Raw genomic sequence first — 19,965 nt, 5'->3', positions numbered from 1 at the left:
TTAGTTTTAATTAGAGGTCACAGTAAATTTTGTCTTTATTTTCTTTGTCTGATCCATCTTCATTAAGTATGAAAAAAGTTGACAAAGACGAAAACAAAGGACATTTTCACTATAATTTTAGTTAGTTTTGTAACCACACAATACAGTTTCAGTTAATTATCATTATCATGTAACCTTTAACCCTTAAAACAAAGTCTGAAATCTTAAAAAAAAACCTTTAATGAAGTGAGGACCGGCCGAAATGTCCTCACTTTGCAAAAATGTCCTCACTCTGTTGGTTAAAAACGTGTTCTGGTCCTCACTATGTAGGAAGTACAAGAACACACACACACACACACACACACACACACACACACACACACACACACGTAATAAAAAAGTATGCTAAAGTATGTTAAAGTGATATTAATCTTGCACCATGTCCCTGTGTGTCTCCGTAGGGAGAGTATTTACAGGCTGCTCCCTCAGACAACAACAGAGAACATCGCCAAGAACTTTGACCAGTACACCATCGACCCCGGGACAAGATACCCGAACCTCAACTCGTCTTGTGTCAGGCCGCACCAGGTGACAGCGACGACTCACTTACTGCCTGTCCATCAATATTTAACAAGAACACGACTTCTTGAGTTTCCTGATTGTAATCGTTTCTTCCTTCCTTCCTGTTTCAGGTGCGTCACCTGTACATCAGTAGCGAGCTGAATTCCTGCTCTCTGGAGCGTGCTGCTACCATCCGCCGACCTGTCAATCTCTGCAGGCGAGGTAACTGAACTCACAGACTGCTGTGTGTTGGTTTCATGAGTGGATCCGTAGTTCAAAGCTCAGATTTGTTCTTGACGGATCTTTAGAACATTTGGAGTAGTAATTTGACTGATTGAGACTGAAGAGTTTCCACTCTTCTTTTACTTTGAAAGGATCCCCATATAAAGATATACAGGCACATCTAAAAAAATTAGAATATCTTGAAAAAGTTCAATATTTTTTGTCAATCATTTCAGAAAGTGAAACTCATCCATTATATAGATTCATTACACATAGAGTAACGCTGTAATAATGCAGCAATTCATGCAAAAAGGCCTAACTCTTTTGGTAATTTTTGTCTTTTTTTGGTCATTTTACATCATTTTTTGGTAATTCTATGTATTTTCTTGGTATTTTGTGTCTCTTTTTGGTAATATTGTGTCTTTTTTTTTAAATTTTTGTGTCTTTTGGGTAATTTTTGTGTCTTTTTTTGGTTATGTTGTGTCTCTTTTGGTAATTTTGTGTCTTTTTTTTTGGTAATTTTATGTCTCTTTTTGGTCATTTTGTTTATTTTTTTGGTAATTCTATGTCTTTTTTTTGGACATTTTTGTGTCATTCATTATCTCTATGCCAGAATCATCAAAATTACCAGAAAAACAGGCTTGAAATATTTCACTCTATGTGTAATGAATCTATATAATGTATGAGTTTCACTTTCTGAAATGATTGACAAAAAATATTGAACTTTTTCGAGATATTCTAATATTTTGAGATGTACCTGTAAATATATAAGTTGAGGAAAGAAGTCAAACACAGTAATGTTGCTCTCCTAGCTCTTTGTTCCTGTTTAAAGTGGAACAAAAAGCTCCAGTGAGGTAACCTGAGTCACTCATCAGGGCAGCGAGGATCTACGTGTCCGGACAAATATCACAAAGATGTGTAAACACCTCGCCACTGTTTCTGTCATGACCTCATTTACTGGCACGCCATGTGTTGCTACATGTTGTGACATCATATAGCGTGCACACACAGACCACAATTTATGTCAGAAGTAATTTGAGGAATTGCATTGATGGAAAATCTTATTTGTGGTGTTTCTTCTGTAGAGTCAGAGATCAGACCGGCGAGGCTCCTCACCTGGTGCCAGAAACAGACGGAGGGCTACAGGAACGTCACCATTACAGACTTGACGTCTTCGTGGAGAAGTGGCATCGCCCTGTGCGCCCTCATCCACAGGTTCAAACCCCAGCTGATGTACGTAACAAAAAACAGACACAAAATGACCAAAAAAGGACACAAAATTACTTAAAAAAGACACAAAATGACCAAAAAATACACAGAATTACCAAAAAAGACACAAAATTATTTAAAAAGACACAAATTTACCCCAAAAAGACCCAAAATGACCAAAAAAGACCCAAAATGACATAAAAAAGCTGAATTACTTAAAAAAGAAACAAAATGACCAAAAAAAGACACAAAATTACCCAAAAAAGACACAAAATGACCAAAAAATACACAGAATTACCAAAAAAGACACAAAATTACCCCAAAAAGACCCAAAATGACCAAAAAAGACCCAAAATGACATAAAAAAGCTGAATAACTTAAAAAAAGAAACAAAATGACCAAAAAAAGACACAAAATTACCCAAAAAAGACACTAAATTACAAAAAAAAGACACAAAATGACCAAAAAAAGACACAGAATGACCAAAAAAAGACACAGAATGACCAAAAAAAGACACAGAATGACCAAAAAAAAAGAGACAAAATTATTAAAAAGAGACACAAAATTATTAGAAGACACAAAATTATTAAAAAAGACACACAATTATTAAAAAAAGACACAAAATTACCGAAAAAAGTAATTAAAGGGACCTTCCACACACAACACAGTAAAGTGCCATTCATATAAAACTCACATTAAACTTTCATATCAAGGTGGGGGCCACAAACTATCATCACGAGGGCCGCAATTGACCCATGGGCCGCGAGTTTGAGACCCATGCTCTAAATCAATTTGAACCCTATTTTACCTCATTCTTTTTTGCCTAAGTGCTTAATGGGGACGACAATTTTTGAAATTGGTCCAGTTTTAAGTGAGAGTGCTGCAGTGTAATGGTACAGGAGGTAAAGTGCTTGTTTTTGCCACCGACAGGCTCAGACTGTTATTGTAATCGTCTGACAACATTATGGAAAGGACCCGACGGAGCACTTTATCACATGATCACATGCTCCGTTTGTTATAATGTTTATCCAAGTCTCGCTCAAGCAGAAGACTTGTTGAACTTGGACTTGTCTCGGTCTCGGGGCTTGGTCAAGTTGTTCCTGGCTGCTGATTCTGGATCAGTTGTTCAGAGCTTCGCCTGATTGGCTGATTCTACCAACAGTATTATGCATTAGATTGCAGGTAGATTGATGGTAGAACAAGAGACTTTTTTATGTCCACCCTAACTCCTTAATCACGACTGGTGCATCTCACTAAACTAGAATTATTTTTTTGTATAGCACCATTCATACACAAGGTCATTCAAAGTGCTTTACAGAGGCATAAAAATACATGAAAATATATCAGACATTAAATTGACATTAAAATAAGAAGAAGCTGCATTAAAAATATTAAATAAAATGAAAGTAAAAGTGTATTTAGAAGACGATAACAATATTGTAAAGGATTAAAAAAAGACGTCTACACACATATATATGTATCTATATGTGTATAAATATATATACCGGTATGTATAAATGTATAAATAAATATATATATATATATATGTATAAATATATATATATATACAGTATGTATGTATGTATATATGTATAAATATATATATATATATATATATATATATATATATATATATGAGAGAGAGAGGGATATTTTCCATGTTTTTCTTGATAATGAACCAAAATCATTATCAAGAAAACCATGGAAAATGTCTAGATATCAGCTCTTAAATTTAACTCTTATGAGCTATTTTTGTTATTATCATAATATTTGTCCAAACAATTGTATCTTTAGTTGTACCAGACATTAAAATGAACAAGAAATTGAAGAAAAAGGGTGGTGGTGTTGCAAAAAATGTGGGAAAATAAGAGTTGAAAAACACCCTTTAATGTCCCTTTAATTCAAATTAATGGTCCTTTTCCATGTGTTGATGTGGAGCTGTGGAGAAAAACAACTCATGCATACTTTAGTGCCTACTTATAGGAGAAAATCCTTCTTAAAAAGCGCACAAACTCTATCTAAAGTCCCACTCTTCGGGGTTAGACTGTGCTGCCCAGCATGCAACTGTAGATTAGTACATTTACAAATCTAATTATATCCTCTCACTCTTTAATTATTGCCTTCATACCTCGCCACATGCCACTACAATTTCATGTGGTCCTGTAAGTTTCCAGGAACCACTGGCATTTTTCCCCCTTCCCTCCTCCATATGCATGCCTGTCAGCAGAGCGGGCTGCAGAGTTGAGCAGGTTCGCAGAAGAAGAAAGGCAGAAAGAGCGAGCGGCTGCACTTACAGAATAACACCAAAGTTTGTGTGTGCTGTTGCTAGGTTACCGCTCTCTCCTTTACATTATTTCTGATGGTGTCTGCACACCGTCAGTGCAGGGAGAGATGTCAGAGCTCTTTTTTTCCTCCCATTAGACGTAATTTGTTGCCATTTTCTCTCCTGCAATATGAGAAACAAGTTCTTCTGCAGGGCTGAAAATTGGATATAAATACTGGAGTAAGAAAAGTTTCTCCGTTGAGTCATTCCACTGTGCTTACGTTACCTGTTTTCATATCAGTGTGTTTTTTATCTTACACTCTAGTCAGCTGACGCCCGCATGAAATGAAAGTCAGGAAATAATCCTTTAAAGAATCTCAGTCAGAAACGTTACGGCCACATTCCTGTGTCGTCATTCAGGCCGTCTTAAACGGTTCTGACAACTCTGCATTTAAGAAACAAAAATAAGTGGATAAATTACATTAAAAGAAATTGTGAGTCTCAAAATAAAAATGGAAACCATTCTTAAGCCAAGTTTCTGGTGTTTGTCCCTCAGAGACTTTGAGTCCCTGAACGAGGAGGATCACTCTGAGAACCTGCAGCTCGCCTTCGACGTCAGCGAACGAGAGTTTGGGATCAAACCGCTGAGCGTCGACCAGGAATTAGACAAGACCACCATGATCTCATACCTGTCCAAGTTCTACGAGCTGTTCAGAGGAACACCGCTACCGGCCTCAGGTACTCTACTCTACTCTACTCTACTCTACTAGACTATACTAGACTCTACTCTACTCTACTCTACTAGACTCTACTCTACTCTACTCTACTAGACTCTACTCTACTCTACTGTGCTCTACTTTACTCTACACTGCTCTACTCGACTCTACTAGACTCTACTCTACTGTACTCTACTCTGTTCTACTTTACTATACTCTACTGAACTGTATTCTACACTGCTCTACTCTACTCTACTCTACTCTACTCTACTCTACTCTACACTGCTCTACTCTACTCTACTAGACTCTACTCTACTCTACTTTACTCTGTTCTACTTTACTTTATTCTACTCTACTCCACTCCATTCTATTTTACTCTACTCTGCTGTGCTCTACTCTACTTTACTCTACTCTACTGTACTGTGCTCTACTCTACTCTACTTTACTGTAAAGTGCTCTACTGTACTGTGCTCTACTCTACTCTACTGTGCTCTGCTTTACTCTACCAGACTCTTCTCTACTCTACTCTACTGTGCTCTACTCTACTGTGCTCTGCTTTACTCTACTCTACTAGACTCTTCTCTATTCTACTGTGCTCTGCTTTACTTCACTCTGGTCTGCTCTACTCTGTTCTACTTTACTCTGCTTTGCTCTACTTTAGTCTGCTCTACTTTAAGCTACTTTACTCTGTTCTATTCCGCTTTACTTTACTCAGCTTTACTCAGCTCTAGTTTCATCATGCCCTTTTCTACTCTAGTAGAGACAACTCAGCGCTGCTGTACAGGGACTCTACTGTGCTCGGCTCTACTCGCCTATATTCTACTGTACTTTACTTTTCGCCTATACTTGTCCCTTCTAAACAGAACTCAACTGCACTTTACTGTATTCCGTTTCACTCTAATTGACTTGTTTCTACTCTACTTGACTCTATTTGACTCAAGTCTATCAGATTCAACTGGACTTGACCTTCCTCTACTCTGCTTTATTGTGATCTATTCAGCAGTAATAGAAACTGATGCCTGTAGTTTAAAACACTGTGTCTGGACTCCTTTTTGTTTCTGCTCTTGATCTTCTTCACTCTATTCTGTGATTTAAAATATGCACAAACAACCACAAAGCAACAGGAATTCCAGTGAGAGAGAATGTATTGGATTTCTTTTGGTTTCCTGTAAAAATGTGAGTGTTGTGCTGAAGTCCTATTAGTCAAAGTATCTGAAGGCATGAGAGGAATGTGAAGCAGCGCTGCAGTCTGAGACAACATGAAGACAGCTGTCTGTCTCCACTCAAGACATATTTCATGTTTACCTATCCTGCCCTACAAAGTCTAACTGCAGTAACTATGCAAAGGGTAAAACTGAGAAAAACTGCTTTAAAGTTATTTAACGTTTTTTAACTGGTCAGCCAAATAGGTTATAGGTAGGTTAGTGATAAGTCACTTATTTCTACATGTATTGATGATGTAATTTATATGCTCAAAAGTCATGACGATTTATTTGACCTTTGACCCCAAAAATGTAGTTATTGCACTCTGGTTTTGCTGTAAAAGGTTCTAATAGTAATGCAACTTCTTTCAGCTTTAGGTGTTTATAAGTGTGTTTAAAAGTGTTCAACAACTCTATTCAAATATTTGTGTATTTTAGACCTAATATTGTAAAGTAATGTTATATTTTACTCTTAACTTAACTACTCTTAACTAGAGTCACTTTTTTTTAAAATCACTTTCTAGATAATAATTTCCCTTTCAAATTAACTTCTAATTTCTATTATTCTTGTCTTCACTATTCAACACAATGAAGAAATACAAGGCTACACTGAAAGTGTAGCTCTGTGTACTCAAAGTGAACTTACTGCAGTCTATATATATATATATATATATATATATATGTATATATATATATATATATATGTGTATATATATGTGTATATATATGTGTATATATGTATATATATGTGTATGTATATATGTATATATATGTGTATATATATATGTATATATATGTGTATATATATATGTGTATATATGTATATATATGTGTGTATATATATGTATATATATGTGTATATATATATATATATATATATGTAAAGTGAACTTACTGTATATATATATATATATACTGTATATATATATATATACTATATATATATATATATGTATGTATATATATATATATATATATATGTATGTATATATATATATATATATATATATATATATATATATAAGCATAAGATCAAAGCAGACTGCAGTAACTTCACTTTTACCGTGATATGTATATGTAAGTGAATTTACTGCGGACTGCTTTGGTTTTGAGTTGCATTTTGTATTTTTGTTTTGAATTTTTATATCATTATTTATCTGCAACAAAGCAAAATTAAAATCTAAAGCTTTGTCACATTATAAAACAGACATCAAGGGGTTTATTTTTAGTTATAACCCAATTTCGCCCAAAAATGTAGTTACTGCAGTTAGACTTTGTAGGGCAGAATAGAGCCAATCATTCAATTTCAGCTGAGAGACTCAATAAGACTTTATTTGTTCAGTGAAACATTTCTGGACAAGAACATTAACTCTCATATAACTTTCCTAATCTATACGCTCATTATTCATTGATATTATCCGACATTTATGGCCGTGCTCAGTGGAAACTATGACAACTCTAATGCGGCCGTGTGTTCTCCTGCAGGTTCCAGAGGAGTGGATGAAAACAATGAAGATTATCCATCTAAGGAAGTCAGAAGTAATAATAACGTGCTCAATCTTGCACAGCCCAGGAAGCGGGTACCGAAGGTAAATACCACGCTGGAATCTTTCACAGTGACGTACTAAAAGTTGACTCTCTCTGACCTCTGATATCTTTATTTCCAGCTCATGTGGGATTCATTTTATGTTCATGCATCATGTCATTGTTAAATTAGATTTAAATGGCCATATGAGATTTTCTCCAGCTGTTTCTCGCCTTTTTTTTTTTTAAACTCTTTTGTTGGATATTCAGTCTTATTTCCCTGTTTTACACTCAGGATGAGAAGAAGTCAGACGGTACAGATCCCATTTACAAAAGGAGGCGGAAATTCTGCAGTTATCTGGAGGAGGTTTGTTGTTGAACTACTTACCTGTAGGGCTGGGCGATATAAAAATATATTTAATTATTTTTAAATGTGATATGGAATTAGACCATATTCAGGGTTCATACGGGTGCTTGAAATCCTTGAAAATGCTTGAATTTAAATGTCGACGTATATCGATATTCAGCCTAAATATATCGGGATATGATTTTTGGTCCATATCGCCCAGCCCTACTTACTTGTAATTTCAGACTTAACTTCTATAGTAACAAAGAAGAAGATTGAAGTGTTTTGTCTGTTGCCTGTCTCCTGTTAGGCCACCAATCTGTCCAGTAATGGCTCCGCGGTGCGAGAGGACCCAGAGCCCAAAGAAAACAAAGTGCGCTCCATGGCTACTCAGCTGCTGGCCAAATTTGAGAGCAAACCCAACTACACTCTCCGGAAAACACAGGTAAAAAACACAAAAACGATATTGGTTATCTTATTGTAGAAGGATTACAGTTTTCATTATCATCCTTTAACCCTCTATGGTACACATTAAGATGCCAGTTAGGAAAAAAATGCTTGGATTGTTTTTTTTTTTGTCTTAAAATAGACTAAATAAACATAATCTGAAGAATTTTTTATTTTTTCTAAAAAGTTATTCATTTGATTAGGGGATTCATTTCAAAAGAAAAAGTATGAACTCTGGTAGTGAATTATGAAATTTCTGTTTTTCATAATAATGATTTAGTAACTCATAAATCAATATTTCAACCCTCTATGGTACGCATTATGATGCCAGTTAGGAAAAAAAATGCTTGGAGTGTTTTTTTTTTGTCTTAAAATAGACTAAATAAATATAATCTGAAGACATTTTATAATTCTTTTTTTTGGGGGGAAGTTTTTGGGGTTTGTTGCCCGTAGGCATAACGATGCACAAGTGAAAAATACATTTTTAAAAATTAATTTTAATATTATTTATGTAATAAACATGTGTAAAAGATCCAGTAGCTTCAACAGGGTACAATACATAACATTTTAAATTTAAAAACATTATAAAAAGGAACTTTTTTAACCGGTTTCTTGTCTGAATGTTGCCTGTAGGAAACATTGAACCATTGAACCAACGACCCATTGAAATGAATGTCTTCAACAGTCTAAGTGGATGAAACTATCAGAAATGAAGGTTTACTCACATATCAGTAGGAATATATTTTTTTCCAGATGGAAAAGGGCCAGGAAACGACGTTTTGAGTGATTTTTTTCATTGTGGCGCAAAATGGCAAAGCTGTTTCTTTTGGAAAAGTCTGCAAAATACGGTTTCAATATGGCCTCCTGGAGATCATGTGACAAATTAAAGCATGGCTATTGGTTCCCTATACTCTTCCTTATTTTTTAAAAGTATCGCATCACTCAAAAACATGCATTGTAGAAATTTGACAGGACAGAAATGGGGCAACACCGTACCATAGAGGGTTAAGGCTTATTGTGTGAATATGCTTTAAGTATCTATTTATCTACAGACAAATCCTTTGTACATCTTTCCTGCCTGCATATAGTTACAAATGGCTCTTTGCCTTCTTTTTCATGGCTCATAAATATGTTTTAAATTTCCCTTGTTGGGAGCTGGAGCTGTGACAGTGGTGTGCGGTTTTGATCTGACAAAACTTTCCTTTTTCTAATGCTACAAAGTCTTCTCTTGTCTTGTTGTTTCCAGCTTTTAATCTTTTCCACCTTTTCTATTCCTGTTAATTGTCTTCCTGACCTTTCTGCAAAACCTCAGTCAGACTGTGAGGAGTTCACCCTGCCGCAACCTCTTCCCCTGACCGAGAGTCGGCCCGTTAGAGTCAGGCCTCCTCCGGTCCCACCTAAACCTCGTCCTGAGCTGCAGGTAGTCTGGAGCACGAAATGTAGAAACAGTGGCCAAAGGCTGGTGACAGTCTGGAAAGCTTCACATGAAAGTAGAGGATTATCTGCATCCTAATTCTGTCTTACTGTCCCAAGATAGTTGTATGATACATGAGAACCGTCAATCAGACATACAACATACACATGCCTGCACACACACACATTCCTATACTTCTATGTGTGTGTGTGTGTGTGTTCTTGTACTTCTTACATAGTGAGGACCGGAACAAGTTTTTAACCAACAGAGTGAGGACATTTTTGCAAAGTGAGGACATTTCGGCCGGTCCTCACTTTTCTAAAGGCTTTTTTGAGATTTCAGACTTTGTTTTAAGGGGTAAAGGTTATATGTTAAGGATAATTAACTGAAACTTTGTGAGGACCCTCATTGGAATAGTGAATTCCCTGCCAAGGTTATAATAGTTTTGTTTTTTTCATTAGCTTTAGTTCTAATTTCGTTGTGATTTTTTGTTTTCAAATCCAGTTAGTTTTAATGAGTTTTTTGAGTGAGTTTGCTAGTTTTAGTTTAGTATTTATTTTTTGAAATGCTTTAGTTTTAGTTTAGTTTTTATTAGTTTTAGTTTTTTGTAATGGGGTATTTGTTGGGTGGGAGATTAAAAGAGGTCACATTAAATTTTTCCTTTATTTCCTTTGCCTTATCCATCTTCATTATGTATGAAAAAAGTTGACAAAGACGAAAATTAACGACGTTTTCACTATAATTTTAGTTCGTTTTGTAACCACACAATCCAGTTTTAGTTAATTATCATTATCATGTAACCTTTAACCCTTAAAACAAAGTCTGAAATCTCCAAAAAGCCTTTCAAGAAGTGAGGACCGGCTGAAATGTCCTCACTTTGCAAAAATGTCCTCACTGTTGGTTAAAAACGTGTTCTGGTCCTCACTATGTAGGAAGTACAAGAACACACACACACACACACACACACACACACACACACACACACACACACACACACACACACACACAGACATACTATATATGTTCACATACACCACCCATGTGTCAAATGATATAATTTACCTAAAATAGGAGTTTCCGTCTTCTTTAAATGAACATACTGGTGGTTTTACATTCTTTGGTCCCGACTGATTTGGACACATCAGTAACTGACTTTATGTAGCGCCAGAGATCAAACTAAAACATACAAAGTGCCTTTAAATTACTATTTTGTCATACAAGAAACTACATAATAAACACAGCAAAATAACTACAACTTTGGAGGTAAAGTTGAGGCTTATGTTTTGACAGCAGTTTAACTTTTCATATTTAAAACTTAACAGAATACACATTACTTTTTTACAAAACTACTTTAAAAAAAGTAAATTTGCTCTGTTGGATCTAGCATTTTTTTTGTAATCCTAATGATTCCTTTATGAATTAAAATCGGTGAAAATGATGCACTTGCAATGCAATTTGTCAAAGCAAGTGTGATTGAATCATAACTCCCAATTTTGCGGTTGTTAGAGTCACTTAAAGTGAAAATTAGCTGATTTTCTGCAGACTCTGTGGCACCAACGGCTAATAAAACACCTTCATTCATGCTGTCAGCTCACCTGCTGGCAAAAAGTCTGCTGGTTGACAGGAAATGCATCTTTCATGATGGCAATATTTCACTTTAACTAGTTTGGATTTTTAGAGTTTTGCTGAATTATCAGCCTCACATCTTACATCCCAAAGAGGGCTGTTTGATTTTTGTGTATAAAGTGAACTATGTGCTGTAATTACTAACTAATACAGTACATAGGGCCTACTTTTTTTCCCCCATTTTTTTAACCAGACAAAAACACATCTTCCTCACAGGAGCTGAAGTCAAAGCACTGTATTGATGAGATAATTAGCTTTTGGGGAATCATAACCACGAGACAAACAAAAAACTGTCAACAAAAAAAAAGAATAATGTACAATTACCAGTTTCTCTCTATTGAATTTAACGTTTGGCTGTCGGCTCTCAGGTCTCTGATGTCAGACTGCCTCTTCAGTTCTCCACTCCTCCAAGAAAAAATGTTTTAAAAACATTCTGCTCGCAACTGCATTACCATGTGATGATTACATAACTCTGGCAAAGCATAAAGCAGACTGACTATTCACCAGAATGGATTACCGATCCAAGCTGGTTTTCATGCAGTACTGGTGTGAATAAAACCTCCAGAAAACTTGCACTCTGCTTTGAAAGTGTCTGATTTGTAGTTAATGGGCTGAAACGTATAAAACCACCTGTGAGGTTCTTTACACGATCTGCATCCCCGCTGTAAAATATGTCTGTAGATTTTACGGTGAAAAACTGCTAAACTATGACAATTAAAGACCGTAAAATGATAAATGGGTTAATTTTCAGTAACAATGAAACACTATAAATGTATATATCAGCCAAAGCAGTATTTTTTTTACAGTTTTTTTGTGTGAAAAATACATTACTCCACTGTAAAATACACTGGCACACCAGTGTTTGTAACACAAATATACAAGCCACGGGATATGACTGTCATTAACTTGCATTGTAGCGAAATCCGTGTCAGTTTCAAGGAAATTTGAGTGATTCCGTGGCTATTCCACGGATTTTGAGTTAAGCAAATCAGTGGCTATTTCACGGATTCCTGTGAGACCATGTTGTTTTTTTACCGTAAAAACAACATTTTTTTTTATAGTGCCCTTATTGAGTGAAATATACTAAATCAGTTCACAGTTTGGTTGCTTGATGAGCAGCTAAACCGCTGCTGTGTATTTATGATCCCTTTCAGTTTGAAGTCAGTATCAGAAAAGCAGCCGGACACTTAGTTCCTCCAAAGACTCTTCCCAAACCTCAGCTCCCGCCTCCATCTCAGCACCCGTTCTCTCTAGTGAAGCTCAGACATGTTGAGGAGCTGCAGCCGGAGAGAGCAGCAGACCCCCCTGCTCCTCCTTCTCCTCCTCCTCCTCCTCCTCCTCCCTCCCTCAACTCGGCAATCCATTTCATGTCGAGAGTCCTCCAGCGCCTCAGGGAGGTGGACGAACACGTCTCTGAGGTGATCACTATCTCCTCCTTCTTCTCTTTAACTTCTCTTTTCTCTCCTTCTCTGTCCTCTTTTCAAACCCTTGACTGTTGCATGTTCTGATCCCCAAAAAGGCCCCAGAGTGAATGTTGATTATACATCATGGCCTGATTATACATGTAGGCTTGTGTAATGTGCAGTCAGATGGTGAAGTCAGCCCCTAAATTATCCAGCCTGACGAAAATGGCAAGAACAGCCTCGATCTGAGACAGGCACACAGACCGATCACTGGCCGGACTTATATCTACAAATAAGCTTTTTTTGATTATTGTGTTGAGTGTTGGCTCAGAGCAGCACTTATCAAGTCATTTTAGTGCAGTGGTTCTCAACCTTTTTCAGTCGCAACCCCCAATTTAACATGCATGTTGTCAAAATGAGAAAAAAAGTCGAAGCCATGAAAAAAAGTCAAATGAAAAAAAAAAAGAGAAAAAATAGTCAAAATGAGATAAAAAAATCAAAATGAGAAAAAAAAAATCAAAATTTCTCAAATGAGAAAAAAAAGAGAAAAAAACAGTCAAAATGAGGAAAAAAAATCAAAATAAGAGAAAAAAATTCAAAATGAGAAAAAGTCAAATTTGAGAAAAAAAGTCAAAATGAGAAAAAAAAACCTAAGTAAAAAAAAAATGTCAAAATGAGAAAAAAAGTGGAAGTCACAAGACACAAGCCAAAATAACGACAAAAAAGTTAAAATGACGACAAATAAGTCAAAGTCACGAGAATGAAAAGGGGAGGGAGTTATGTAAGATAATAAAGCAGGTGTGTGTGTGTGCTGGTTTTTCCATACTTTTGAAATGATCATTTTACAGACATTAGGAGCACTGTTGTCATCTTTCTTTGTGAAATAAAGCTGCTTTTGGAGCGTTTCTTGCTGTGCCATGCACCATCAATGCATTGATATCATTGTTTTGCAGAGCAGAACTGTCAGAAAACATGCCGGCCTCGACGAAGTGAATTGATAAACTCGAAGGCATTCGACTTTGATGGAGTGGAGAATTTGTAACTGATTCTCGATTCCCATCCTTAGATTTTCAGATTGACAAAATGCTGCTTACTGGCATAAAATATATGGTGGATAGGCTAACAGAGTTTATAAATAAGATTAAAGGAATAGTTTGAGAGTTGTGGGAAATTTGGTTTTTCATTTTATTCCTTAGAGAAGAAAAGATTGATGCCACTCTCGTGTGTGTGTGTGTGTGTGTGTGTGTGTGTTAAGTACAGATCTGGAGCCAGGAGGTGATTAGCTAAGCCTGCCACTCTTTATGCTAAGCTAGTCTAACTGCTGTCTGGATCTAGATCAATACTTAACACACAGACAAGAGAATGATTATTGATCCTTTAACTCTTAAATAACAAGTGAAAGCTATTCCTTTAAGTCTTCATTGTTTTGTCTGCTGCAAGTGTGGAGAAAATCCAACTTTGCACACAGAATTATTTCAAAAGTATCTTGAATTTAATGATTATCCTTTGTAATTAATGTGCTTTGAAATGTGGCTTTGACTCACTTAAGCCTCAAAGACTCAATACTTCATAATGTGATTTATTAATGCAGGTATTTTTTGGCTGAGCCGACCTACTTGTCTCTGATTTCTGTGCCAGGTCTGTGTGGCTGTCTCAGTTTTCTGCTCCACTACAGTACGAGCCACCACATCAAGTGGGCTGTGAAATTAATGTTATAAGGCGTCCTTCATTCCACACAGCCAAGTTATTGTTCTCCTCCCAACAATACACACTTAGCTGTCAAATCCTTCTTATTGGGAGAGTGGAACAGAAAGGCCTTTCATCATTTAACCATGTAATGTTTATTAAACGGTCATTAGTCCACCTAATTATGTCCACACACAGAACGTTTGTGATGTGTTGGTAGGACTGATGGCTTTTCTTTTGTTCCTGTGCTCCGTGTCACTCTGCAGAAAAAAGCTCAGACACAACAGGCGAGAGAGTTTCAGGCAAAGAGTATAAAGGAGAAAGCTGTTCACCTTAGAGGGTTGTTCTCAGCAGAACTCTCTGCTGGAGTCCAGGTGACTATCTCCAGCTTGGTGTGTGACCCCACTCTGACCCTGTGTCCTGCACCAGCTGCCCTGCCCACTGTGTTTATTTGCATGTGGAAACCATCATTTGCATGCAGCCAGTTTTCTCCTTTGTCCATTATTCTATGCACCATAGATGTTTTGCACAAGTCAAAATAATTCAATAGCTTTTTTACATCATTCAAGATTCAAGAGTCAATACTTTAATTGCCATACAACAGAAGTTGTTAGCGCTTTGCTGCAGTGTGATCTACAATACAACAGACAAGACAAGCACCACACAAAATAGGAAGGCACAGACATAGACATAAGACATAAGACATAGTACATGCATGATTCATTCATTCATTCATTCATGGCTCGTCCCCACATAGGCAAGAGTCTAAAAGTGGCAAGTGACTTAAGTGGAAGTTCACCCAAAGTGCAGGTTTTAAATTCACTTCCAAAAGTGCAAATGTAACAGGATGATGCTGATGTGAGAAATGAATAATATATATATACACATACATATACACATACAGCTAACTACTTGGCTAAGTAGCTTGCTAAGCTAACTACTTATCCAAGAAGTTAGCTAAGTAGTTATCTTAGCAAGCTACTTAGCTAACTACTTAGCCAAGAAGTTAGCAAAGCAGTTATCTTAGCAAGCTACTTAGCTAACTACTTAGCCAAGAAGTTAGCTAAGTAGTTAGCTTAACAAGCTACTTCGCTAAAAAATGGATAGCTATGTGTCATTTTTGACCCATGTTGTCCATCAGAAGAGTAGTGACACAAAAAGGAATTTAAAAACAAAATTAATAAAGGAAAACATAAAATTAGGATGATCAAAAACAAACAAATTAAGGAAAACCTGGAATACTGAATGATGAAGATAATTAATTGCAAAGATATAGAACATAAGTACTCATACATATCGGGTCACATTAGACCCATGTTGTGTATCAAAGGGTTAAATTTAACAGCATCACAAAATACAGCCTCAAAAGTTGAAAAAAAATGAATGAAGCTACAGTTTATTGGAGGACTGTTGTTTTGAACTGCCTTAGTTGTATCTGGGTGTACCTAATATAGTGGCAGAAACAGTTGATGTTCATGTTTGTTCCAGTAGTGAAGCCTCAACATATCTGTTCTAAAACAAGCCTCACAGCACAAGATTTACATTGTTGTCATGTATCTTCTTGATTATAATAGACAGATTTATTTGAAAGGACTGCTGCTTTGCATGAGAGCTTTGCTTTTAACTGCTCTTTCTGCCCCTGGTGCTTTTAATTAGCAGCAGTCCTCACTGAAGAGAAGTGTGTGTTCTTGTGGTGGCACTTTGTGGGTTTCTCTGCTCCACCCATCCCAAACAGCCTGCTCCAGATGTTACAGCACCACTTACACCAGTTTAACATAAAGGAAGGAAGAACTCCTCATGGTACACAATGTTTGGATCGAATTCTGATTCCTGAAGAGGGAAACTCAAGCCGTGACAAACTTTCCCACTGTACCACGTGTGTTTATCCATATAACCTTGTGATTATCTCCTTCCTGTAATTATCTAACTTGCTTTTATGTTTTTGTCCTGATTGAATGTTAGTTGTGAAGGAATCTGAGGGCTTTAAGGTCAAGACGATAGTAACTGTCACTCAAAATATCCCCAAAATAATATCAAACATTCATGAGGGGGCACTGACGAGGAAAGAATTTTTAAAATAATTTTAATTCAGTTAGTTTGATTCTACCAAACTAATTGAATTTCCCCTCAGGGATAAATAAAGTAATTTTTATTTGATTTGATTTGGGTGGAAAACATTCATTATTACAGCTGGGTGTTCCTTATCTCCCACTCTTCTTAATAATATACTTAATCCTTAGAAGTCTAAGCATTCGCATTACTTAACCCTTTGGAGTTTGGGGCTATTTTGTCAGTTTTGGACTCCTTTTCATTCTGCCTGTATAAACCACTTAAACATCTTTACCATGACTTGTTGGTATCATTGTTTTCAAGAAACAAAAAACACACATAAAACACATAAAACATGAAAAACAAACCAAAATCACACACAAAATTCCATTATTGGTTAAAAAAAAGTGTATTACATTATTGGGAAATGCACTTTATTACATTATCAGGTTTTTATTACATTTTCAATGGACTCAAGTGCAGATTTTTATTACATTATCAGGTTTTTATTACATTTTCAATGGACTCAAGTGCAGATTTTTATTACATTATCAGGTTTTTATTACATTTTCAATGGACTCAAGTGCAGATTTTTATTACATTATGAGGGTTATTACATTATTGGGAATTTATTACATTATCAGGTTCTACAGTCCTTCAAGACAGAATCACAACACAAGAATAAGTAGCTAATAACTAGCCAGAGTGTTTAATCTTTTGTTATAACGAGGTATCTTCACTTTTCCTGTTTCTCAGGGCGGTTCAGTACGGAGGGCGTTCCCTCCGTCAGGTGACAAGTGTCACTCGTGTGATCGTCGTGTCTACATGGTGGAGCGGGTCTGTGCCGAGGGTCTCTACTTCCACAGGGAGTGTTTCCGCTGCTGTACCTGCAGCTCCACGCTGCGGCAGGGAGCACACGCCTTCGACTCTGAACAGGGTACGTGTCATCATATCAGATTAAATCAGGGATGGGCAACTGGAGGCCCGGGGGCCACATATGGCCCACACCCTCACTTGAAGTGGCCCTCAGTACAACTACATGCATTTGAGCATGAAATCTTAAGTGCAGTGTAAAAATGCACAAAATTGAGATTTGTTTCAGAGAAAAGTTGCTTTTCAGGGACTTTGAATGTAGTGAACAGGGTATTTTGATTTTATGATATGATTTTATTGCATCATAACAGCATCTCATTTAAAGAAAGCAAAGTTCAGTATTTAATTGGATATTTTATTCTCACAATTGTTTTAATCTTGCAGGGAAATTGTACTGCAAACTTCATTTTGATCAACGCAACAGTGGGACAAACATACGCAGGACTTTCTCTCTACGCTCAGTGAGTACAAATGATTTGGTTCTTACCAAGATAAAAAAAACCTTAGATTTAGAAGTGTTACATAATTTATCTTGTTTTAAGAGTTAATTTCTTATATTTCTTATTTCTTATTATTCAACATGCTTATTTCTAGATTTAACAATCTTAGTTGAAGAAATCTTGTCAAGTGAAATTATCTGTTCATGCAGCAAGATCGTTTCTTCAAACTTCAGACAGAAACATAAAGCTCCTATGATTTCACTTTCAACTGGCTTTCTCAGCTTGCCTACATATCATATATAAATAAAGTTATTACTGTAAATAAAACGTGCATTTTCAATAAATAGATGGACTCCAGAGAGTTAAGACATCTAACAACCTCTGTCCTCTGTCACAGATTCGTCCCGGAGCTGAAGTTCAGGAGCAAAGTGCCCCTGATGGAGCGCGCTCGGAGTCCAGCAGCCCAGCAGCCCTGCAGAGCCCGTCAGCAGGTACCTTCAGCTCCTTCATGAGGAAACACCTGAGCTGGCCCCTGAGTGTGACCCGCTCTGTGTGTAACGCCCCCTGGTATCTGTCCAACCGTGTGCGCAGCACCGCTCGGGCCCTCGCCGCCCACCTGCGGGACAATGCCCAGGACTATGCTTCCCTGTATGAGCTACTGAGCATGAGCTTACCCCTGCTGCTTGTTTTACAAGAGGTACTGCTGCAGATGTACACAGAGGCCTCAGTGCATGATGATGGGCCGGGCACTCTGCAGCCTCTAGTGCTGTGGCTGCAGGAGCAACTAGGCCACAGGCTCATCTAGCTGTTAATATTTGACTCCAAATGCCATTAAATCTGTGGCCGACGTGCACATTAGCAGGAATGTTCATGTCATGATATCATTTGTAGCCGTGCACAAGCACCTTTTGTAATGTTTACTTGCCTTTTATGATGATACTGCTCTCAGTGTCATGGGTGTGTGTGTGTGTGTGTGTGTGTGTGTGAGAGTGTGTGCATCAGCCAAAGAAGAGACACTGTGGGTTGCTCATGCAACTGTTTGCAATTTACTAACTACAGGGGTAAATGAATGCTGCACCAAATGTTTTTTTGCAGTGGATTTGCTGTGGAAACTGTGCATTATTTGTAGGGTTAAATTAAGTTAAACAAATAGATGTTAAGGGACGGTTCACCCCTAAAATAAAAAATACATTTTTCTCTAATTACTCTAGATCAGGGATCTCAAACTCGCGGCCCGCGGGCCAATTGCGGCCCTCGTGACAATATTTTGTGGCCCTCACCTTGATATGAAAGTTTAATGAATTCATTGTATATGAATGGCACTTTACCGTGTTGTGTGTGGAAGGTCCCTTTAATTACTTTTTTTGGGTAATTTTGTGTCTTTTTTAAAATATGTTTTTGTCTTTTTTAATAATTTTGTCTTTTTTTTTTTTTTAAATAATTTTGTTTTTTTTTGGTAAATGTGTCTTTTTTGGGGGGTAATTTTGTGTCTTTTTTTTAGTAATTTTGTGGCTTTTATTTGGTAATTTTGTGTATTTGTTTTAGTAATTTTGTGTCTTTTGTAATTTTGTGTCTTTTTTTATAATTTTGTTTCTTTAGTAATTTTGTGTATTTTTTGGGTGATTTTGTGTCTTTTTAAAAATAATTCTGTGTCTTTTTTTGGTCATTTTGTTTCTTTTTTTAAGTTCTTTTTTTAAAAGTAATTTTGTGTGTTTTTTTTTTTTAGTAATTTTGTGTCTTTTTTGGTCATTTTGATACTGCCTCCAGCGGCCCCCAGGTAATTTGAGTTTGCGACCCCTGCTCTAGATTGTTTTAGTGTGAGTTGCTGAGTGTTTGAGATATCAGCCTTAAAAGTGTCTACCTTCTCTCAAATATAACTTGAACTATGTGGCATGCCACTTGTGGTGCTCAAAGCACATTTTCAAGTGTATTTTTGTCTCTTTGCACCACAAGCAGAGTGCCATCTAGTTCCATTATATTCTAGACAAGTCAAACATCTCTGCAG

The 19,965-nt window shown here is 36.6% G+C and overlaps 1 protein-coding gene across 1 annotated transcript in view; it reads left to right on the top strand.

The window, feature by feature from the left end:
• Nucleotides 1–19,344, top strand: part of mical2a (microtubule associated monooxygenase, calponin and LIM domain containing 2a) — a 63,331-nt gene extending 43,987 nt beyond the window's left edge. The window contains exons 10-22 of the mRNA XM_059356495.1: nt 441–567; nt 672–762; nt 1,848–1,995; nt 4,791–4,972; nt 7,638–7,741; nt 7,972–8,043; nt 8,333–8,467; nt 9,782–9,889; nt 12,664–12,927; nt 14,865–14,972; nt 17,404–17,584; nt 17,905–17,981; nt 18,358–19,344. Of these exons, the coding sequence (XP_059212478.1) occupies nt 441–567; nt 672–762; nt 1,848–1,995; nt 4,791–4,972; nt 7,638–7,741; nt 7,972–8,043; nt 8,333–8,467; nt 9,782–9,889; nt 12,664–12,927; nt 14,865–14,972; nt 17,404–17,584; nt 17,905–17,981; nt 18,358–18,765 (2,005 nt within the window). The 3' untranslated portion in view covers nt 18,766–19,344. The remainder of the gene's footprint in view (nt 1–440; nt 568–671; nt 763–1,847; nt 1,996–4,790; nt 4,973–7,637; nt 7,742–7,971; nt 8,044–8,332; nt 8,468–9,781; nt 9,890–12,663; nt 12,928–14,864; nt 14,973–17,403; nt 17,585–17,904; nt 17,982–18,357) is intronic.
• The last annotated feature ends 621 nt before the right edge of the window (nt 19,345–19,965 follow it).

This window comes from Centropristis striata, chromosome 2, assembly GCF_030273125.1.
Source record: "Centropristis striata isolate RG_2023a ecotype Rhode Island chromosome 2, C.striata_1.0, whole genome shotgun sequence".
Lineage (NCBI taxonomy): Eukaryota > Metazoa > Chordata > Actinopteri > Perciformes > Serranidae > Centropristis > Centropristis striata.
The sequence above is the reverse complement of the archived record's forward strand: the minus strand, read 5'-3'. Positions and strand labels throughout refer to the sequence as shown.